The sequence below is a fragment of the Balaenoptera acutorostrata genome, chromosome 1 (assembly GCF_949987535.1).
Source record: "Balaenoptera acutorostrata chromosome 1, mBalAcu1.1, whole genome shotgun sequence".
Lineage (NCBI taxonomy): Eukaryota > Metazoa > Chordata > Mammalia > Artiodactyla > Balaenopteridae > Balaenoptera > Balaenoptera acutorostrata.
The window spans coordinates 194,097,194-194,121,183 of NC_080064.1; the positions used below are offsets into that span (position 1 = coordinate 194,097,194).

A 23,990-nucleotide genomic window follows, 5' to 3' on the forward strand; every position below is an offset into this window, starting at 1 on the left:
TGTGTCCTCTGCCCACCCCTTTCTCCTCCTCCTCCCGATCTGGAAGCATAAGTAGAAAATAAAAGACAGGTGGAGGGAGCTGCGGGTCAGAGGTGAGGGATTTGGGTCAATTCCGACAGAGAGGGGGGCGGGGAGAGAGAGAGAGAGAGAGAAGGAAGGAGAGAGAGTGGGAAGGAGAGAGAGAGGGAGAGAGAGAGAGAACCATCCACCCACCCAGCCACCGGTTGACTTATTTATTTGAATTAACAGAGGACCCCTTGGCGAGATCCGGGGACTGGCTCGCACCTCTGGCCGCCGCCTCCCGCCCTCCCTCGCCGAGGACCGGGTTCTCGGGCGGGAACGTCTGGACCTCAAGGTAAGATCCCGATGGGGGTTGCCTGGCCGGAGCAGTTTTCCGCCCTCGGTGTGAGCCCGACCGCCCGGCTCCCGGCAGCGCCCCGGGCACCTACCGGCGGCTGCCCGGCTTCCCTCGGGGCCTCCCGGTACCCGAGGCCGCGGCGGGAGGAGCAGCTGGGACGCGCCCCCCGCGGGGTGGGAGGCGCTCGGGGCCCCGGGCCGCGCCTCGGAGCTGATGCGCTCGTTTCTCCGCGGTGCAGCCACCGTCGCTGAGGGACCCACTCCTGCTCTCAGAATGCTGAACGGCACCGCTCTAGAGGCAGGTGAGTTACACGCCAGGCTCTTCCTCTTGCCCTTTCTCTTAGGCCGGAGCATATACTGTGTGGGTGTGTGGGTGTGTGTGTGCACGCGCGTGTGCACGCCTTCACCGGGTGGGAAGAAGAGGGGTTTGTTTGTGTCTGTCTTAGACATTAAACCGCGAACCGTAGGCTCTAAGATAACATGGTCTCGTTCAGGGTCTCCTGACAGCATTCCTGAAATCCGCGTTCCCCTCCTCTTGCCTTCCTCTCGAAGGTCTGAGCTACTCAGGGCGGAGGCGCTGGGGGCGGAGGTCACGGTGCCACTGAGCCGCGAGGTGTCGGGGCGCGAGGGATGCGCTCCGGCTCCTTCGCGGAGCTGCTGGGGGCGTCTCCTCCCTGGAAGGGATGGGGCGGGGACGGGGGCAGGAAGACGTCGCTTCTCACCCATTAGGGCTTAACTGGAAACTGGTTTCACCCCCACTGTTGGTTCAACCTGACCCCCGCGTAGCCGTTTCTGCGGGCGATCTCCGCGGACGCGGGGGTGGCGGCGGGGGGAGGCTCCCTTTATTCCTGGGGCTGCTGCGGGCCCGCCGCGCGGCAAACCGCAGGTAAAAGAGCTTCAGATTTCAGAAGCGCGGTCTCTGCCACCGGCCGGCCGTCCCTTGGAGAAGAACCCAGGGGCGTTGGAGGCAGAGGTTTGAAGGCAGCGCGCAGCGGGCCGGAGACCTCGCGGGGCTAAGGGGGTGCGTGGGCACAGTGCGCACCCGAGGGCAGGGCCCGACGCGCCGGCCGCGCGGAACGGGCTCCCGGCCGAGGTGCGCAGCGGCCCGGCCGCGGAGCTCCCTCTCCTCGCGCTAGAGCTCCCGCACCCCGGCGCCGCTCAGCCCCTTCCCATCCCGGCCGGAGGGAGGCCGCCCTTCCTAGTAGGACTGAATGCGAGGGGCGTCCTGGCGGCGGCGCCAGTCTGGATCGGCCACCCTCGGTGTACACACAGTTTCCCTGCGCCCACGGATGGAGAAGGGCCGGCTCGCCTCCGGGCTATGCTCTGGCCTCCTGCCCAGCGCAGACCCCGAGGCATCCAGGGCTGGGTGCGCGGTTCCAAGCCCCAGGACGGCGCCGACTCCCCCGGGCCCTGGGATGCTCAGGACGGCGCCCAACGCCGGACGCCGCTCCAGGAGCTGCACCTTTCAGACCAAGGAGGCTCCTCAACTAGCTTAATTGGGTCAGGCGGAAAGGCGACCTCTGCCCTTTTAAGGGCAAACCCGGGGCACAGGATCTTGGCCTCCAAAATTCAGGTCTGAAGAGACCTTGAGTCACTTATTCTCTCAGTCGAGGCAGGGTTTCCCCTTGGGACCCTAAAGCCTCCGTTGCCGCTTGATAAAGCCGCGCGTTCCCTTTGCTTCCCTCTCCTCCCCTCTGGGGAGGGAGTGGGAACCCGGGACCAGGCTGCTGCCCTAGCGGGGATTCCGAGGCCCTGACCCTCAATCCCAACTCCTGTGCCCCCGATCCCAGCCGCCCGCTTTCCTCAAAGCGGCCGCTGTAAGCGGCTGGGTGGTTGGTGGAGCAGACAGGCAAGAGCGGACGAAGTGGGCTCCGTCGTGACGGAGGGCAGCCCCTGGCCAAGGTTCTGCCGCCCTGCTCCAAATAGAGCTTTGAGTTGAGAGGGGAGACTCGAGATGCCCCTCCGGGCCGCGGGGGTAGGGGTCCCTGCACCTGTCCCATTGAGAGATGCGGGGACTCAGCCCCAGGAACTGAAGGCCCCGGGCCCCAGCAGCTCTTCTGGAGAGAGGAAAGAAGGCAGAGCCACCAAGACGCTCTCCTTAAAGTGCTTTGAGAGTGGTGGGCTGGGGGACACTCTTAGGCCATCTCCTCCCCGAGGCTGCAAGACAAAAAGGTTAGGATGTCCCAGGTCACGCGCCCAATTCTTGGAGAAAATGTCCCCTGCCCCCATGGGCTTCCTTTTTCAGGAACTGTGAGAGGAGGCAGGGCTCGACCGATGGGGAGCGATTTCCGATCTCCCCAGAACTAAGGAGGACCTCCCGAACTCCAGCAGCCCCCCTGCCCCACCCCTAGCTCTCTGCAATCTTCCTGCATTGGCTGAGAAGGAAGAATCCTAGCAGTTCTCATCTTTATGGGAAGTAGCAAATCCCACCCGGACGGAGCAGGAACTTGCAACCCGAGTTTTATAAGAAAAAGCAGGGAAAGCTGGGCTCCAACCTGGAAGCTGATGGCAGGAGGTCCTCTGCCCTGCCTGTACCCGATTCACAATGAACAAATCTGTGTGCAGAGGATGAAGGAAGGACCGAAGGATTGGAGGGCTCACAGGACTTCTGTGCCTGGCTTCCCTGGAGATGTCACAAAAGTTCTGGCTTTTTCTTGGAGTTGTTTGTTAAGCTCTCACTTAATGAAGTCTCCAAAGTTTCAGCCCTTGCAAGGAGGCAGTGGTGTTCTTGGGTTCTTTGTTGTTTTTGCTGAGCAGGACCCAAGTCCAACAATAGCCAAACCCACTTCTGAACATCCACATGGGGGGGAGGGCGGTGGGGGGAGTTAGCCTAGAAACTAGACAAAGCGGGTTCCTGGATTGAGGTCCCATATTTACTTTTTCCTTGGAGCCTCCTTGGGTTAATTGACTGATGTTCTTCTCAAAGACCCCTCCTCTTCCTCCTCCTCCCCCTCCTCCTCCTTGGTCCCAGTCACCGCCTTGTGGGAAGGCAGTCTGCCCCTTTGTGAGAGGACCTGCTGTCTCTGAAAGAGCTGCTGCCCCCAGCCCCAGCGTTTGTGCACGTGGGTTTGAAAAGCTCATTGATTTCCATCCAAAGGGGCTAATTACATTACTTACAGTAAATAGCAGCCCTGCTGTCCAGTAGGGCTGCCAAAGTGAGGGGAGGTCTCCAGCTTAGTTCACTTGATTGGCTTCATTTTTGTGTGAAATTGTGTTTTATGAGCTGTATTCTGGCACCCGGAGGACCGTAAGAGCGTCCAGTCTGCAAATAACATTATTTTTGACCCAGAGAAAAGAGTAAGGGGGAAGCAGTGGAGTCTTGGGTTTCGTGGTAGAGGTGACTCCAGCAGCTTCAGAAGGCGATGCTTTGGGGCAGGAAGTCAGGATCTGCACCATTCTTCTCTTCCTTCCTTTCCTTTCTACTCCCTCTCTCATTTCCTTCCTCCCCCATGCTCTTCCTTCCTCCCTCCCTTCCTCCCTCCCTTCCTCCCTCCCTCCCTCCCTTCCTTCCTTCCTTCTTCCCTCCCTCCCTCCCCTCCTTCCTTCCTTCCCTCCCTCCCTCCCTCCCTCTCTTCTTCCCTCTCTCCCTCTATCTTTCCAGATTTGGCCACCTTCCATGTCGGGCTCCTCCCGAGGGAAGCGAGTGCGCCACCAGCGGACTCCTCCAGGTGTCCGGGACTTGCCGGGGAGAAACGGGCGGCCCCGGGAAAGCCGACGGGGCGCGGTGGGAAACAGGCGGCCGGAGGGAGGACGGCGCAGAGCAGAGCGGGGCTTCCTCCTCTCGGCTCAGGGCTGGGTCGGTTCCTGCCGCCACCGCTCCCCGCTTCGGGCCCCTAGGGGGCTTCTGGTGGTTTGAATGAATCGACAATATCAGAGTATTGTGGACACTTTTTAATAGGGCCGAGGAGGGGCCGCCGCTCACGGGAACAGAGGGAGACAGAACAATCCTGCCTCTTGTGAGGCGCGGGGCTGCCATTCTGCTTGTCAGCTCTCACCTTCCCCTCCTCCACGGCGAGGGAGCCCCCTTCACATCCTCCTAAATGTGTGGCGCGTCCAGATTTACAAGCCCCCAGTCCAGCCGGGGCAGTGGGACGCGCGCCCGGTCCCGGGGGGCGGCGCCAAGCTCCCGCGAGTCCCCGAGTTGCTGCCCACATTGACAAGTTTCAGACGGGACACGGGACTCGCCATCGGTTTCCCTCCAAACCTGAACTGGGTGAGAGACTACAACCCCCTGTGGTCACGGTTCAGTTGCACATCACGTCTCCAAGCCCACGGCCTTTCCCCTACACTGGTGTGTCAAAGAAAAATCTTTTTGCCAGAAGTAAACTCCAGAAACATAGGCTCTTCTAGCTCCTTTTCACTTTGGGGGTTGCTTCAGTCCCTGCTGGGGTCGGGAGCCCTTGGGGAGGTGAAGCAACTTGCTTTTAAAAAGTGAATTGAGGAAGAGGGGGTGGGGAGGACAGGAATGTCTGTTCAATATTTACTTATTTGGGGATCCCGTAAGCTGGGGACCAGAAAGTCCACAAGGAGGAAACCTAAAGTTGGAAGCTGACATTCTGCATTTCTTGAGCCAGGATCTGCTCTTGAACTTGGACCAAACAGGCCGGCTCTCTGCCTTCTGCGCCAGGGCGGGGACAATAAGGGCTCCTTTTCCCCTTTAAAACGTGATTCCTCGGAACACTTGGAAGGGTCTGTGTGTGTGTGTGTGTGTGTGCGTGCGTGCGTGCGTGTGTGTGTGTGTGTTGGGGGGAAGTAAATGCCCCCTCCTACTGTCTCCCCCCTACCCCCCCCCATGTTTGTCCCCACTTGCCCATCACCAGGGGGTTGAGAGGAGTATGACAGGTCTTTGTTGTCTGAATAAAAATCCGTGGCAGCTCCGGGGAGAGAACTCCTCCTACTAAATTATCAAAAATGGGCTGGCTTTAGTCTCTTAACAAATTGGACACAGCTCCGGCGGCAGGAGCAGTCCCCAACCCAACCTACAGGCACTGGGAACTTGCAAGCAGCCAGGGACCGCTGAAAATAACACTTATTTTTCTTTCTTTGTGTTCAAAACTATTTTCTTTCTTCACCAGATTTTGTTTTCCTCCCCCCGCTGCAGTTGTTTCCCATTAGTAACTCGATCTCTCAGAGCAGTAAGATTTGCCTGCCTTCTTCGCCTCCTTTCCCCTCCACCCGTGTTTGTTTGTTTTCTGCACATCTCCTTCAGGGAGCCGCTGGGGCTTTTTCTCCCCCCTTCTTCCTTTTTCCTTTCCGAGCAGACCAATTTCCACTCCGTCTGCCTCTTTCTTTCTTCTTCCCTCTCGCCCCCTCGCCCTCTGTCCCCGAGCGTCTCCGCAGCCCCCCATCGCGCCGCCTCTGCGGTCCCTGCTTCTCCTTCCCTCGGATGAGCTGAGAGCCCCGGGCGTGTGTATATGGAAATAGTGGGGTGCCGAGCAGAAGACAACTCGTGTCCTTTCCGCCCCCCAGCCATGCTCTTCCACGGGATCTCCGGAGGCCACATCCAAGGCATCATGGAGGAGATGGAGCGCAGATCCAAGACAGAGGCCCGCCTGGCCAAAGGCGCCCAGCTCAACGGCCGCGACGCGGTAAGGAAGGGCCGGCGGCGGCGGGAGCCGGGCGCCCGTGCGCGCGCGGGGCAGCCGAGCCGAGCCTCCCCGGCGGCCGACAGAGGATGGCGGCTCGTGGGGGCGTCCGCTCCAGGTTGGTGGGTGGCTTATCTCTGGTCCGCCTGGCTGCAGGGTAAGAAAGGGCTCTTTTCCGATTTGAATTGTCTGCACTCCTGACACCCCGAGCTCGCTCCCCTCTGCCGCAGCTGGTCCCGGGAAAGCAGGGAGAACCGGGCGCGAGAGGATGGGGACGTCCTCTCCTCCGGACCTCAGATTCCCGGGCGCCTCCCCGGCGAGGATCGGCGGCCGGAGGGCGAGCTGGTGCGGGCCACGGGCTGCCGGCGCGCGGCCGAGCGTCCGGGCTGAGCTGAAGCCTGGTGACTCTAGTCCCTGGGTCTGGTGACCGGACATTTGGAGCGGACTAGAACGCGACTGGGCTCCCTCCAGCTCTCCGGATGCTCGGAACGTGGGACCTTCAAACCCCGCGAGTTTCGGAGTCTCTGGCAGCTCGTCTGGGCCTTTTGAGGGAGACAGGACTGCGCTCAGCTCTCGGGCCGGGCGGGTATGGTGTGCAGGGGACTCTTAATAGAAAATCCGTAGGAGCGGGGGCACCTAGCCCAAGAGCGAGAACTTTCCAACCCTTAAACGCTGTGATCGACCACCTACCTCTGTCGATTACACACGTAGGATAAAAGTCATGCCAGCTTAATAAAGAAAACCAATGAATAATCTATGTGCTCGCCTTTCCCACTTACGAGCCGGAGGGGGGAAACTACAAAAGTCTCCGGAAATGATTTCAGCCGAACATAGCTATGTAGATCCTCAGGCATCACACCGGGAATTGTGGCTCAAACTAAGCCGGTAGACTGCCCTGGGCGGGTCAGCGGTATTTTGGGTCCACCAAGTAGCCGCGTTGGTGGATGTTTCTACATCTGCAAAATGAATTCAGTGCAGGCCCTTGTCTGAATAAAGGGCGAAACTTTACTTTTCCAGGCCCGCCAGAGTTTCATGGGGGAAGTCCAACCCATTTCTGTTAGTCCTGAGGGAAATGTACAGCGGTTAACTTCTATTTTCCCCCCTTTTGTGGCTACTCTGTTTAAAAACAAAAAGCAGTAATCCAAACGCGAATTTCACAGCGGGGCTGCGCTTGTTAAGGCGAGGTGTCCCCATCCTTGCTGTGTCGTGGGGACGCAGGCGGGAAGCTTAATTTGGGCATTAAAAAGATTTTCAGGACAAAGATCTCCTGGGTATGTTGATGCCAGGGAAAGAGGGCCCGTGCAGAGGGGATCGGATAACGGACCCTCCCCGGGAACAGGCACGGTACACCCTTTCTAAGGAAAGGACTAATAATCCTGAAGATTGGAGAACAGCAGGATCTGCCAAATACATCCCGATCAAAACAATGTCGACCAAATTATGAGCACCAGTATACAAACCTCTCCCTTCCTTTTAATTTCAACGTTGCTTATAAGGATTTAGAGAAATAGCAATGTAACAGTGTTTGTTGAAAAAACAATATGTGCTTGTTCAGATCGCCTTTCCATTCTCCAATAACAATTTCCGTTGTCTTATTTCGTGCGCAATGGAACCCACAATTTTTAACTTTTAATTATTCGAGTTTGGAAACATCCACCAAACTATAGTCCGTGCGCTCCTAGCCCTTTCGAAAAAGGCTCTAGGTGGCCGGCGCGTGTTTTTAGGTTAAGTCCGGGAAGGACGCGGACGCCGCGTTCAGGCGGACGCGGTAGAAAGGGTGCGAGTCGCAGAGGGAAAAACTGCAAATGTTCCTCCGACGTTTGCCTTTGCGCAGGGGCCCCTGACCTTGCGGCGCTCGCCGAGGCCGAGGGCTGGCGCCGCGAAGGGTACCCGCGTGGGGCGGCCCCGCGCGCCCTCCTGACGCCGCGCGCGCTTCCTTGCAGGGGATGCCTCCGTTGAGCCCCGAGAAGCCCGCCCTGTGCGCCGGCTGCGGGGGCAAGATCGCCGACAGGTACTACCTGCTGGCCGTGGACAAGCAGTGGCACCTGAGGTGCCTGAAATGCTGTGAATGTAAGCTGGCCCTCGAGTCCGAGCTCACCTGCTTCGCCAAGGACGGTAGCATTTACTGCAAGGAGGACTACTACAGGTATTCCCACCCCTATCCCTTACGCCCTGGCACACCTGGAGGGGTCACCTGCCCGAGCCCCGGAGTCCCCTCCCTGCCCCCAGCCTTTGGTCCCTTGGGGGTACTCTTACCAGTCCCCAGACCAGGGAAGCCCACCGCGTGCGCCTTCAAGCTGCAGCATACCCATCCCCGCCAGACGCGCGGGGGGGATGCGCGCGGACGGGGCCACCCAAGGTCTAGAGCGTGACCAGCGACTATCCCGCTCAGGGGGCCCTGGGCAGCTCGGCCGAGGGAATTGGGCAAATCTCGGAAGGGTAAATGAACGTGTCTCGGTCCACCGAGACGAAAGCGGGTTTTTTTTTTTTTTTTTTTTCCGTTTACTACGAACTGAGTGAGCAAGGCCCGTGTCTTGGAACTCAACTGGTGGCCGGGGCAGCAGCAACTGGTGTCAGGTTTTCGCGAGGGGGGGGCGGGAACTCACGTAAAGGACCATGAAAAGGAATGATCGCTGTTGCGGAAACCCAGGCCTCTCAGTTCCGAGATGCCTTTCCCGCTGGTTGGAACCTGCCCGCCAGACTCGAGAGACGCCGGAGAGTCAAGTCGCCGGCAGCTTGTTTATTGATTCTTCCCAGTTCTGGTTTTGGATTGGGGACGCAAGCGAGGTGCAGGGACTCGGCTCCGCTCTTGGCTGAGGAGAGAAAAGTGGTTAAAAAAAGAATTAGCTTCCCTCTGCAAAACTATCCTTTTTTTTTTTTCCAGGGCCGTGTCTGAATGCTTTCAGGCACGCTCACGCTTCCATAAATAGTAACACCCTTCGTTTGTATGTTTTGTAATCGAGGAAACGTTTTCACTTGACATCGCGATGTAATATTCTTAACATTGTGTTGTGAGTTAGCCAGTGCAGGGTTTGTTTTTGGTTTTGTTTTTGCTTTTTAAAATTTTCACTTTACAGAGAAGAAAACTGAGGATCAGTTACCCGATTCTTCTGAATTTAATGCAGGGGTTCTTTGTCTTGTTCACCAGGGCAGGTCAATGAGCAAATAAAATTTATGTCCAAGTGGGCGCGGGTCCGTCCCTCCCGAACCCCTCCTAGGTCTCAGTCTTGGGCCACTGCTGACCAAGCCCCAGGTGTCACAGTGGGAGGTGGCCCTGCCTTTGCCTCCACCAGCGCCCTGACTCGACTGTTTCCTTCCAGAAGGTTCTCTGTGCAGAGATGTGCCCGCTGCCACCTTGGCATCTCCGCCTCCGAGATGGTCATGCGCGCCCGAGACTCCGTCTACCACCTGAGCTGTTTCACCTGCTCCACCTGCAACAAGACCCTGACCACGGGCGATCATTTTGGCATGAAGGACAGCCTGGTGTACTGTCGCGCCCACTTCGAGACCCTCTTGCAAGGGGAGTACCCACCTCAGCTGAGCTACACCGAGCTGGCGGCCAAGAGCGGCGGCTTGGCCCTGCCTTACTTCAACGGCGCTGGTACCGTGCAGAAGGGGCGGCCCAGGAAGCGGAAGAGCCCCGCGCTGGGGGTGGACATCGTCAGTTACAACTCAGGTGGGCGCCCAGCCCCTCCCCAGTGCCCCTGTAGCCCTAGCCTCCTCTGCTCAGAGGAGAATTCCATCCAGCTCCTTCCCGTCCAAGACCTGGTTGCCAGACGGTGCTTTCCTTAGCACGACCCTTTTCTCGCTACAGCTCCCTTTCACTCAGAAAGAAGGGAAAGGTGGAGAGAGGGAAAGAGGGAGAGAAGAGGGGGAGGGGAGAGGGAGAACAGGTGAGAGAGAGCTTTCTGTAGTTTGGGGCAGAAAACACATTCATAAGGCTGCAATGACTTCCCCCACACAGGCCGAGCCAAATCCTTGTTGCCCATTAGTTAATGAGCCCATTAGTTTCTGGCTCCCAGTTGGAGCAAAACAGCCCCAGGGCAATTCCTGTGTGGAGGCCAAATTATAGATCCTGGAGGAGGTTTCCCTAAATACTAAAAAAGGAAAAAAAAAGAAAAGAAGTCTTCAGAGCCCAACCCCAGTCTGTCTAGAAAGGGCAGAGGCTGTGGTCACCAGCTCAGAGTTAATCAGGGAAACAGTTGGCAAGAGTGTTGAAAAACCAAATCCCTGATCTTGGTGAAAAGCAGCTGTAGGGCTGGAGTCAGTCTCCACCGCTGAGCTGGCCTGCTCCTTCCCTGGGTCAGGGGACCCATCCAGCCAGCTCATTCCCTGCGGGATAAACCATCCAGACACCCAGACCGCCCTGAAGACTGGAAGAACCTCCAGGTCAGGCCCTCTGAGGAGGCTTAGTGGTGTCACAGGCTGCTCTTCTCTCCTCCTCCAGCTTTCTCTCTTAATTAAAAACAAAATGCAGGCAACAGGCCAGAGAGCACGCTTTGCTCCTTGCTTTGGGAGGCGCACACGTTATCATTCATCAATCTCTCTCACTCACCAGTTTCCCATTGTTGGTAGCCCGCCCTCACCTGCCATCCCCCAGGTGAGGATGGTGACAGACCCTGAGGACCACAATCTAACTCCAAGCAGGATGGAAGCTCTTCCGGTGGGTCTCAGCCACTGGAAAAGAGGTTCCAGAAAGCCCTAGGATAACTCTGGGGCAACCTAAGGGTTGGTTTAGCTGCTCTGACTCCCTGTCCCCTGGCCTGGCCCCAGAAGGAAACCTCAGCAGGCAGGAGACTCAGGCCAGGGGAGTCCATTCTATTGGGAAGGACCTTGGGGACCTCATGGTGGCAACCCCTGTTTCCATGAGCACCCAGATACCAGCCAAAGGGTGGGCGCCCCAGAGCACGGATCTTGCCTGTTTTTCTCTTCCAGTTCCCATGTGCCTGGTGTGGTGTGTGAGCCACTGTGGCTTAATGGTGAAGGGACACTGTCCCGTCAGATAAGTGACTTGCCCAGGGTCACACAGCCAGTGTGAGCTAGAGGAATCCGGAGCCCTGCTCGGGCCCACAGCTTTCAGGGTCCCCGCAGGCTGAGTGGGCTCTGCCCAGCTCTGTCCTCGGCTCCCTCCTGGTTCTCGGGAGGTTTTCACAGAAAAGGCGCAGCGGGTGGTGTCCCAGGGAGCGGGGACCCAGCGCGACTGTATTGGTCCCACGGGGTTCAAGCCGGGGTCACTGGGCAGAGGCGGAGGGCCAGCTGCCCGCTGCAGACCCTGACCGGGTGGGTTGGTGTCGCACAGCGGGCGCACCCCCGGGTTTTGCCAACCCCCCGCCGGAGGGCGGGCTGCGCACTGCCCTTGCTGTGCCCGAGGCTGGGGCTCTGGTTTGGGGCCACGGTGCCCAGCGCGCTTACTTGGGCTCCTTTGATGCGTGGTCCCTGGGGCAGGCCGGGCAGGGCACTAATTGTTCTCTGTTAATAGAAGATGACATCGGAATCTCCAGCCACTGACCAAGGCCCTAATGCCCTAATTAGAGTGAGAGAGATTGACAGAGAGAGAGACACAGAGAGAGAGAGAGAGAGAGAAACTAGCCAGGCTTTTGGAGAGAGGGAAGTCCTCAGCCCAGAGAAGGTCCAGAAGTGTGGGGAGATTTCTAGCCGAAGGTGGCAAGCCTGGTTTTTCGCTTGTTTGTTCAACCTAATTAGCTACGTTTGATTTCGCCTTGATCTTACTTTACGTGAGAAAGATCCACAGAGCTTTAGGGTCAAGAAAATTGTGCTTCTCCGAGGAGAACTAGAGAGTACACATTTATTTCTTAGAAAGAACGAAAAATCTCTTTCCACTTAGGCCTTTAGTTTGCAAATTAGTGCTGCCACAAGGTTATGGAGAAAGTTGATGCTCTTGTTCATTAAGGAGGGAAAAGTTGCGGAGGCCTCCCTGACCGCAGGGAGTTTGTAGATCACACCACTGCAGAGCTGGTACCTCTTAACATCCACCTTCTCCCTTCTGGACTTTTCCCAGAGATACGAGCAAATAGCATAAAGTTAAGATCAGGTGAAAATAATCTAGAGAAATTGGGTTAAAGATGCCTGACCAGAAATCAACCTGCCATTAAAAAAAAGTTTATGAATGCAATGCCAGTTTGTTATTACAAAACTAGCCAAAGAAACACTTCAGTGCATTGAAAACACGTTAAAGGGCAGACAGTAAAATGGACCCGCAGTTTTAGCTCCTTATTTTAGCTTTCTTTGGAGCATCTCTGCTTAAGTGTAAATTAATCTCAGAAAAGACTAATGTTGATACTAAACACATCTAATTTATACATTGATATATTTTCAAACACATGTACACAGAATATGTTTATGATTCAGACTTCCAGAGATGGGAAGCTTGGCAAAGATCAGTAAGTGCTCGACATAAGGCAAACGTCTTTTCATGAGACTCTTCCTAATTTAGTTTATAGCTCTTTGTGCAGATATCAGGCAGATATTTTAGAAAGAGACCTGGAAAGTTTATCCGGGATGCTGGATTCAAATGCAGCCCTCCAGGGTGAGAAGAGGATTTAGTCTAGGGCAGGCAGCTTTTGGTTGGGTAATTTAGCATTAATTGAGAGACTAAATTTTTGCCAGTTCACGAAATCTCCCTCCTTAGGGTCTTTCTTGGCTTCCAAACTTCAAAAGCTCCCGGCAGTCGTTAAATTGGCCTGGCACTGACCCCTAGTGGTCTCCCAGGGATCAGTTCTCAGAAGGTTACACACCTGCAGAATAGAAACTCACTTCAGGATAAGGGACCATTCCATAAGTGACCGGAGAATAAAATATTTAGATCTTCTCATTAACTTTATAGTGCCAGATGTGTACTTACAGGTGTATGTTTAAGACAGTTTTAAGAGATTTATCATCTCATCTCATAATTCGGGGGGAAGAAAACCCCTATAGCTTTAAAAGTAGACCCTGGGGAAACGCAATCACTTGCAAGTTTACGTAAGGCATTCATAGTGAAACACAAGTAATTTAGGCCAATGCACTGCGTTACTCTGTAGGTGACATAGATTGCTCTATTAATTCACATAATATAACTGATCACACAGTTTATCTGTTTATATTAATACCAGTTTAATAAAGAGCTAACTTAATCTTTTTGCACAGTGAATTGTATTCTATGTGAAAACAAGTCCCATAATTGTTTTTTTTTTTTTTTTTTAAATTTTATTTATTTATTTATTTTTGGCTGTGTTGGGTCTTCGTTTCTGCGCGAGGGCTTTCTCCAGTTGTGGCAAGCGGGGGCCACTCTTCATCGCGGTGCGCGGGCCTCTCACAATCGCGGCCTTTCTTGTTGCGGAGCACAGGCTCCAGACGCTCAGGCTCAGTAACTGTGGCTCACGGGCCCAGTTGCTCCGCGGCATGTGGGATCTTCCCAGATCAGGGCTCGAACCCGTGTCCCCTGCATTGGCAGGCAGATTCTCAACCACTGCGCCACCAGGGAAGCCCCATAATTGTTTTTAATACACTATAATTCTCTGCTGAGTTCTTAATCAGCAATAATGGATATAGAATGCACATTCAGAGAAGCAATTTTATCAAACCTGTCTATAATTTTTTTCATAAACTTCATTTTAAAGACTAATGAGTATATAGTTAGGTTAGGAATCAAACCCATTTCTAAGAAATAGTAACTTGTGTGTGTGGGGGGTGGATGGCTAAGGGCATTACTTAAGTACCAAGTTAAGTCTTCTACCTCAAGTGTAATATTCCATTTAATGTGCTATTCAGGAAGGGTTACACATCACTCACCTATGACAGAATTGAAATCTTACTTGAAGAAGCCTCCAATGACTAAGGTGTGCCTCTTTGACTGTTTTGGTGTGGCTTCGTTTATAATCTGGTTGTGAAATATAGCTCAGTTTACTGGAGATAAGTATAGTTTTTTTTTGTTTGTTTTTTTTTTAGTATAGTTTTATAGTAGGTCATAAGATGCTGTTTCATCCATTTGAGGATACAAAAGTGCGATTCTGTAGAAGATTTGAACTTGACATCTCTCCCCGGGGATGCAATAGGATAAAATGTAAAGCATATTCTCTCTCTTATTTCTGGGTACAGGTTACCCTTTCTGGTGGAGTTCAAGGAGCCTCTGTTCAACATTTGGCTGTATATATCTAACTTGCATTCCATTTCAAGTTGATTTGACTTTGCATTTATAGTCACTCGTGATTTTATGGATGAACAAAGATTCAAAATCTTGATCGAATGCTCGCTGAGCTCTTGGCCCTGTGCATGACTTAGAGGACCCGATGGTGAACATGATAGAGTCTTTCTCTCCATGAACTCAATTGCTCTTTTGCCAAGTGTGCCCTCTTTATGGATCTCATGGAAATATGAACAAAGGAGACATTAGTCCATGCCTAGTCTTGTTACATTAGGGAGAATTTCTTTTTTTTTTTTTTTTTTTAGTTTTTAATACTTTATTTATTTATTTTATTTATTTATTTATGACCGTGTTGGGTCTCTTAGTTTTCGTGTGAGGGCTTTCTCTAGTTGCGGCAAGTGGGGGCCACTCTTCATCGCGGTGCGCGGGCCTTTCACTATCGCGGCCCCTCCCGTTGCGGGGCACAGGCTCCAGACGCGCAGGCTCAGCAGCTGTGGCTCACGGGCCCAGTTGCTCCGTGGCATGTGGGATCTTCCCAGACCAGGGCTCGAACCCGTGTCCCCTGCATTGGCAGGCAGATTCTCAGCCACTGCGCCACCAGGGAAGCCCCTAGGGAGAATTTCTTAAGTGGATTTTGTGATGCAGCTGACTCTTGTTGATGACTATAAAACTACTGGGTTTCTGTATATATACTGATTTACTAAAAGTGTTTTTTAAAAAGTAATTGTAACCAGAGCATAGCAGGCAAATACTATTTTCTCCAGCAGAATGAAAGAGGTAATAGTAAGAGATGTCTCACTTCCTTCAAGATTCAGGTTTCTCCCCCAGGGAAACGACCAGGTTGATTTTAGATATTCTATTATAATGTACTAACATGCATGATGATCAGTCTGAATATATATGAGATAAACATCTGAAGTAAGGTTTAAAGGAAAAAAAAAAAAACCTGCCATGCCCTTTAAGTTGAGAAGTTGGCTGAATCAGTAAATATTTAGCAAAATGTTTTCGTTTTGTAATCATATTTCTTATGCAGAGCCAGTAGGTTATTGGAAACGACCTCTTAAATGCACATCTTTACATCCCGGGGATAAGGACTTTGAGGCTTGTTTCAAAGGCTGGGTTGTTTTGCCCTCAGTGCTGAGGGAGCTGTGCAAGGGGGGTTGTGATGCCGCCCTCCTTCTGCCCCGCGGGCCAGGGACACAGCTCAACCCCCCTCCGTACCACGTGCCAGAGCAGACGGGGCCACGATCGGAGCGGGACGTCAGAGCCTCTGAGCTGGGAGCTGTGGGGTGCGCTGCAGGCATGAACCAAGGGAAGAAAAGTCTGCGCTCGTTCTCTTTCAGAAATATTTTCTAAAATAACTCCAAGGGAAAACTATTTTCATCCTGGTTAGCCCTACGTTAAGCAGTTATAGCTAAAAGCCCTCAAAAATAATATTCCTACGGTTACATAAGAATCCTGCAAATTTTTATTTTCTAACTTCTCTCCCTTGTCCAGCCACTTTTAACTTTTTCTGGAAACGTTCTAGGATTAGCAGAAAAGGCTAAAATTTGGAACTCAGATTCTTCCTTCGTTGGGGGGCTCTCTGAGACCTTCAGATGTGAGAGAGCTGAAATTACTCGCTTGCATATCTTTCATGCTTTCAGAGAATACACCTCATCTCACAAATGCAGACAAAACGTGGAGTCTCTAAAAACTGTGTGTGGAGCGGCGGTGTGCTGATACACATAAATATAGTAGAAAAGGGTTTTTTCTTTTCCCTCTTGGAGAAGATTTCTCTCCCTCCCACACTCTCAGCTTATTCATCTTTTCAAGGTTTTCTAGCAACCATTAAGCCGAAGAGGGGATTTATCTAATATTTTTCTACTACCTAAACTTCGGGTGTGTCCACATGAACAGACTAGTTTGGAGGTCGTGGGCAATTAACCTCTTTCTTTTGTCTGGCTCCCACTCATAACTGGGTCGACAGATTTTTCCACCGTTGTTGTCCTGTCATGACATTATCATGCCACCTGCCATCTTCTCAGCTAATGCAGGACTTTCCACTGAGCCCCTGTTTGTCCACTGTGACTGCAACAGGTTGTAACGAGAATGAGGCCGACCATCTGGACCGAGATCAGCAGCCTTACCCGCCCTCGCAAAAGACCAAGCGCATGCGCACCTCCTTCAAGCATCACCAGCTCCGGACCATGAAATCCTACTTTGCCATCAACCACAACCCGGACGCCAAGGACCTCAAGCAGCTTGCTCAGAAAACAGGCCTGACCAAAAGAGTTTTGCAGGTAAGAAACCTCCATCGTTGGCTGTGTATACATCTTCCCCTTGCAGTAAAAATAGTTCTCTTCCCTGTTTGGAGTGATACGGCTATTTCCTGTACTGCTTCTCATTAGTTTACCTTAGTTACCTCCCTAGAGAGTGTACTGAGATTTTGCAGGGGCTTTCCGGAGACTGCCCAAAGAGAGACGCAGGGTCTTCTAAGATGCAGCCGCATTCTCCCTGCAGATGGAGAGAGGGGTCCACCAAAGCCAGTTCAGCTTGCCTAGCTGCTCTGCAAACGCGGGTGACGTTATCTGCGCAAGCTGTGGCTTTGGAGACTTAACGTTCACATTAGGGTCAGTGCACAGACTTGGCGGGGGGACCTGCTGGCCCTGTCTTACTTCAACACACTCTTGGCAGCCTCACTACCTGTTGTGAGCTTCCAAATTCAAGACGACCCTTTTTGTCAACTCCTGGAAAGCCACACGTATGGTTAGTGTCTCGGCAACCACTTGGAGCAAGTATTTTCCCATTTTAACCAACCATATTTCACAACTAAATACTGGGAGTGATGAGATCTGCTGTCCAACTGCTTTCCCAAACTCATCACGGTAAGAATATGTAACTAGAGACATGATACTGGGTTGCTGTGGGTCCCCTGTGATGCTCTTACACTTTTCAGTGACAAATAGCAGGCATTTAAAATTCCACCCGCCAGTTTCCGGTTGCTTGGAGTCTGTGGCCCTCGGGGTTTTTCCTATGCAAGGCATACTTGCCATGTGTCAGACTCAAGAATAGGCAGGAATCTGTTTCAATGATGTTCATTTCATGCGAGTGATTCTTACTCTGTGGACCATTCCCTGACCTCGCCTGCCCTCATTCTCAAAAAGACAGTAGTTGAGGAATCAGGGTGTGTTTCCCCCTCTTCGTCTCTGTGCCTTCATTTCCCCACGGTATCTGCACTTAAGTATCCGTAGCCCCCAAGCGGCGGTTGTTAATGCTGGGGCGGGGGCCCACGTGCTGCTCAGAGGGTGACCGTAGTCGTACTGGAATTACTCTCAAAGAAAGCAAAAAAAAAAAAAAAAAAAAAAAAGGCCCTTCTTGCCCAAGAAAAATAAACAATTATATTTAAAAGAGAAACATATCCAAAAAAAAAAAAAAAAAAAAAGAAAGAAAAGGAAAAAGCGAGAGAGAGAAAAAAAAAGAAGTATAAAAATAAACATCGGTAAAGAAATCCATTGGGATTGGTTTGCAGGTTTGGTTCCAAAACGCACGAGCCAAATTCAGAAGGAACCTTTTGCGGCAGGAGAATGGGGGTGTTGATAAAGCTGATGGTACCTCGCTTCCGGCCCCGCCCCCAGCAGACAGCGGCGCGCTCAGTCCACCCGGCACTGCGACCACTTTAACAGACCTGACCAATCCCACTATCACTGTAGTGACAGCCGTGACCTCTAACCTGGACAGCCACGAATCCGGAAGCCCCTCGCAAACTACCTTAACGAACCTTTTCTAACATTGGTTTTTTTTTTTTTTTTTTTTTTAATTCTTCCTCTTCTTTTTATTATTATTCTAATGATTATTTTATTATTTACAAGACTTTTTTTTTTTTTTTTTTTTTCCCCCTAACCCACAAGATACTTGGGAAATAAAAACAACAGCTTGGTGTGTAGCCTCTGCAGCCACTTGGCAAATGAGTTTACAGTATTGTCTCCTTTACAGAGTGGTTTTTTTTTGTTTTGTTTTAATTTTTGTCTACAAAGTGTATTTGGAGTTAAAAAAAATTAATTAGATCTTTCAGTCGGTAAGGGGAGTTTGGGAATCATTCTAATAAGTGCCTCTTAAAATTGTATGTTACTTATTTCCAGAATCCCGAAGGAAAAAAAAAAGAGTGGTATTATGATGGGCAAATAATCATATTCCCGGTTATATAATTAGGTTAATAAAGAATCAGATAATTAATTAAAATTATTTTTTTAATCTTGCAATTGTACGTGTACTTAACGGAATTTTGAAAACTTCATATTGTCTTTTTTTAAATTTTAAAATGGAAAAAAATGTTTTGATCATTCCTTTTTCTTACAAATGAGGAATATGATTAAACAAGAACATTAAGGATAGCAAATCTAAATATTAAAGATTAATTAGGTGGGAAATCTAACCAGGAATGTGACTCTTTTTTCCTCTTAGGGTGTACATCCCAACAAAACTTTCTTATTAGTTAGTTATTGCTTTTCAACATTTGAAAAATACTTAAACCTCCTGTGTATCCATGAAAATTCCAAACAGAATTTGAAATTCTATACTTTTAACCTCCTCAAGCTAAAAATGATAGTTATAAAACCATTCTTTCTAAATTATTTTTTTCCCAGGGAAAATGGAAATAAGCAAAATATAATTTTTTAAGAAGTTAAAAAAATCAGTATAATTTAATCAATAGCTCTTAATTGGCTTCAGCTGTACCATGATATTGTATCTGGCATTCTATACAAATAACGTTTAAAAAAAAAACCTTAGTAACATGCTAACAATGAGAATTCTTTGGTTTTGTTTTGCTTCATTTTACTTTGGCACAGGTTGATGTATTAGTCAGAAAAAAAAAACTTTTCTGACATTAGAGATTTGAGGTTCTTAGTTTTAAAGTAGATAAACTCAGAAGCCTTGTGGATGCTGATCTGAATATATGTCCTAGTTTACAGTAGCATTTTTTTTTCTTTTAATTTAAGCTAAAATCTTAATGGTCTGGGCAGTGGTGAATGTTCATCTATATGCTTCTGTTGTAGTTAAATACCAATTAGATTGTGGATTTCCTAAAAAAAATAAAAATAAAAAAGAAGTCAAGATATATGTCTTGCTTTAGTGGATTGTTAAGAATAACTTTGCACATGTTCTCCACTTTTTGGACCCCTTAAATCTCCTCTGGCGGTCGAAGTGGCTATTTAATAGATTTTAAAGGTGTCCTTCTGGCTGTATAAATGTGTAGTTACATATTGACAGTTCACTGCCCACATTAAAGTGCATTATTGTAACTTTTGCTCAGGGTCTTTAGAAAATTAGCACAGAAAGTAGCTTATTTTTTAAAAAAAGATGATGGAAGATAACACTGTAACAGAAGAAGGTGTGATTGCCATTATATATTTAGCAAGTGTGGTCATCATCTTATATGGAGCTTAAATCTTGACTTTTCATATTTCTATTACATTTTGGGCATTTACCACTAACCAGACCAAACAACCTTGGTAAGGCTGAGATCTTATTAATACACTTTTACAGGTAAAATATTGATACTTATAAATTTTGTTCTTTGACAGAACAATATATGGTACTATAGATCTACTTTATTAAGTAGACTAATTATAACTCAGTTCTCCTATGTGCCTTATGAGATAACTTGGAAGTAAGTTTGTGAAAAATCAGGATATATGTGTTGTTTGTTAAATTAACTGTTTTAAGCCCTTTTGACACCTCACTAGTTTTGTACTGTTTTACCTCTTATTTCTGAAACTCTTTTTATGGTGTATCCTGTTAGAGGGGACAAACATGTCATAGAAAGCAGTTGTGCACTCTTTCCAATATAGTTGATAAATTCAATAATCTTATATATTGAGCTTCGTGTTTATAGTACAGTAAGTGGTCTAGCAAAATTGTCCATGTTTCTTTGTTTATTGATAAATGCATTGTATAGAAACTATTTCCCCTAAATATTTATGGACCAAACAATTGTGACATATCCTATTAAATTTGTGTGAATAAACGATTTTGAATCTAAGGAGTTTTATTTCCCATTAGTTTTACTTAAGGCTTAACTGTACTAGTGTGTTTTCGATTGTCTATTTGTAAAAGCTATTAAAACGGTGATATGAAAAATTTTAGATATGCAAACATACAAATAGTTTTTAGATTTCCAAACTTCTGATTCATTTTAAATTACCATTGCATATGCAGTGTAATTCAACTTAGAATTACCTTTAAATATATTTTCCTACAATAAAAGTAATGCCCCACTGATTTGACTCAGCCTGATTTTTAGAATTAAAAAAAAGATAATTAGCAGATAAAGTAATTGCATGAAAAGAAACCTTAAATATGATTAAGTTTAATGTTAGGTCTATTGAGCACAAATGGATATTTGTAAATCTAAATAGAAATTGCAGACCCCTAAAAGCCAAGTTGCTCTGTAGTTAATAAATTGTCACTATGATTTTTTTCAGGGAGAACAAATCTTGGGGCATTACAGCCAAACATCCCGACGTTTGAAAATTCCCTAAAGTATTAAAAGAAGGGGAAAAGTTTGATCGGAAATCCACTGCAGTGAAGACAAAGACAATATTAGGTTATGATAATCATACATTTAAAAATCTATTGAGCCAAAAAAAGAGAGACAGAGAGAGAGAAAGAGAGAGAGAGAGAGAGAGAAAGAGAGAGAGAGAGAGACCGGGAGACTTAAATGTCATTTACTGAATGTTAACAAAACTTCTGTTTTTATGATGTCTAACACAAATGGAGGCTTAAAATTATATGGTTTTAAACAAAATTAGATAAATCGTGTATAAATCAGAGCAACCAGGCAGTAATATGCCCACCCCAGATTTGAAGAAAATTATTGAAAAAAAAAATCCCACACATTTGTCAAGCACAGTAGTTGTAAAATAAAATCCAAAAACATTCATTTCACCTGCTTGCTAATGTGTATTAGTCCTATCTGTTAATGGCATTTTCCAATTGTAAATTCAAAGAAAAGCTATCACTCATTTAAGAGTATAGGGATCAAAATCCAGTGATTTTAGTATTATTGTTTATTACTTCCTTTTTAAACAGAAATCTCTGCATGCACTTTTACATCTGTCACTTCTAGTGTACATCTCTGTATGATGACTTATCTTTGCTGTTTCTTGTATGATAAATAGCTTTCATTAATAAACATTTTATTTGATGGAAACATAGTTAACTTTATGTTAAACACACACTTTTGAAATTAATTTGGAACACTGTCTTAAAAGGCAGCACAATACATTTCCAACGTGTAATACTTAGGAAAAAGCCCAAATGATATAATGAGGTTAAATTCTGGTAATCTAGGATAAAATTATTTACTTGGTTTTTGGCTTCTCATGACTTTTTATTAGTTGTATTCACTTGACACATGGACTAAAAATATTTTTTAAAAAAACAAAGAAAACCCAAATTACAACAAAAATAAACCTCAATATACTGTCATGTAAAATTTCAGCAACTTTTTTAGATGATTAGGGTAAAATTTATAGATCCTCTGTAAGTTTACATGTTTGCTATGCAATGAGCAAATTTACTGAAAGTACACAAATATATTCTGAGCTATGACAAGATCCAATCTTTGCATAGTTCAAACTACATATGATATCACAAACAAAAGAGCAAGTGGAAAGAAAAACAAATGTTTAGGAATGAGGTTTTTTAATTGTTAAAGGGATATTTGAAGACAGAATTTTTTAACTATTCATATTTAGCTGTATATCCAAAGCATATGTTAAACAAATTAACATATAACTTTCCAGAAAAGTTTTCATTATGATGAAATTTTTATTATATACAAATGAACCCTATGTAAATGATGTAACTTTTATGAATAATAGTGTAAATATTTCACTTATATGTATTCTCAGAATTTTGAATGTTTTCTTAAATGCTTTCGCTTCCTGAATACTAAAAAAGAAAAAAAAAATTTTAAAAAGAGAGAGCAACTTACTAATAAAAGAAAAAAAAACAATGCACCATGACAAGTAGACTACTTTGAGTGATCATGAAACATGTTGGTTTTGTCAGTAACTTGAATGTTTATGCCTCATTGAAACCTCAACCACGGCTATTGTAACTTGAATAGATTTTCCAATACATTTCCAGCCAGTTTATTCCAATCCTTGTCCTGTAGCTTTGCCTTCTTCCCCTGTGCTGTCACCTGTGGCAGTTCCGTTTAGAAATATTTTGGAACTTCACCTGGTTTTACAGACCTTTAAATATTTCTCTGGAATGTGAAATGTGGGAAGAGACCACAGAGGGAAAGAACATAACTGAAATTAGACATCTGAAAAAAATAATACAAATTTGAAACAGGCACATTGTTAAAGAGGAAAGGAAAGGAGCGTTAATTATGTGAGTGGGAAGAGAAAAAGGCGTATGATGCTGAATCCGAAGGTCCGTGGTGCTTTCCTGTGATGGACAGCGGTCTCTGAGTCTGCAAAACTGCACCCTTATTGTTTGGCGAGGAAGAGAAGGACGCGGACTTCTTGGTTGGGGGCAGGGCACTATATTTTTGTAGCTTCTACCTCCCAAAGGCTTGGGTTAGTCTACTTCTTGCGAATTGATCTCGGGCACAAAACGCTTCACTGGGAGTCAGAATCTGTCGGCTTTGGTGAGTTGCCACATTAAGGCTGACTTGCAGAGTGGGTGGGTTTTTTTATACCTCAAATAAGGACACGACTCCATAGCAAAGGACCCAAAGCAAACACTTTTAAAACCTTGGTGATGTTTCAACACCTATAAAGTAGATAGCTTTATTTTAACAAAACCTTGTAGAATCCACCGCACGTTATTTTACAATAACATTTCTTTGGCCGCGCAGCATCTTACAAGCCACGTAAAAATAGCATCTCATTTTCTGTTGCAGTGTGCCTGCCAGGGAGAAGTGTTAGAAGTGGGAAATTCTGATGAAAAAGGATATACCTATATATGTATAACTGAATCACTTTGCTGTACAGCAGAAATGAACACAACACTGTAAATCAACTACACTTCAATAAAATTAAAAAAAAAAAAGAAGTGGGAAATTCTGGAATGGAAATTTGGAGTCATGTTATTCTAGGCTCTTACGGAGAATCCTAGGGATAATATCGTTATAAAAATAATGTAAAGAACTAATTTTGTATGGAGTGTTGCTGTTTAATTTTCAACTATGTTATAAACAAAGCTAGCTTTACTTGTAGGGAGTTTGTGTACGTGTACTCTCCAGGGGATCCAAAACCTTTTACATTTTATGGTCTCTAGACACCAGGGTTAAATGAGGACACTAGGACTTAGTCCAAATTGCAGAAATGGCATTGTGTTTTCTCTGAAACCATACAGCTGTATAACTAGGTAGATACACTCTGGATTGGCCTTTTGGATCTATTTTATACATTTAGTAATCGGGAACCAACTCTGAATATTCAAATAAATAAAACCCTTCTGATGTAAAGCCACAGTCCTTTGCTTTACAGTTCATGCCAAAAATAGGAAGTTACTTTCTTTATAGTACACCATTGATTAAAAAATATTTTTGTAATACCTATTCTGCCCATATAACATTTTTTTTCAGAATAATATTACCATCTACCATCTTTTCAAAATACATTATAACTGTAAGTTAATATATTCTTTTGAATGCCCTCTGGAAGGATTTCCATTTCATTTTATCTGTTTCCATAGCAAAAAAAAAAAAAAAAAAAAAAAGTTTGGAACTGGGCATGGTACTCAAGGGAAAGCCTATGAATATGATGTAGGTAGCAATATAATCACAACTAAATTTCTTTTTAACTCTGTTGCAAAATAGATATTTTTACCTAACATCACTCCTCACTTCCAACATTCCTTTGCGAATATTAATATAGTAAACTCTCTCTTATCATGCATCACATCAA

The 23,990-nt window shown here is 47.5% G+C and overlaps 1 protein-coding gene across 4 annotated transcripts; it reads left to right on the forward strand.

Annotated features, from left to right (window-relative positions):
• The first annotated feature begins 631 nt into the window (after positions 1-631).
• On the forward strand, positions 632-20,660 carry LHX9 (LIM homeobox 9). Of its 4 annotated transcripts, none has more exons than XM_007167268.2 (6): positions 632-659; positions 5,827-5,945; positions 7,886-8,088; positions 9,263-9,618; positions 16,165-16,367; positions 17,597-17,854. In XM_007167268.2, exons 1-6 carry the CDS (start codon positions 632-634, stop codon positions 17,852-17,854), a joined length of 1,167 nt encoding a protein of 388 aa, XP_007167330.1. The 4 variants fall into 4 exon arrangements, with proteins under 4 accessions (XP_007167330.1, XP_057414523.1, XP_007167329.1 ...); XM_007167270.2 differs by lacking the exon at positions 632-659 and adding an exon at positions 15,479-15,484 and having other exon boundaries at positions 5,829-5,945; XM_057558540.1 differs by lacking the exons at positions 632-659; positions 17,597-17,854 and adding an exon at positions 20,550-20,660 and having other exon boundaries at positions 5,772-5,945.
• Positions 20,661-23,990: the final 3,330 nt, after the last annotated feature.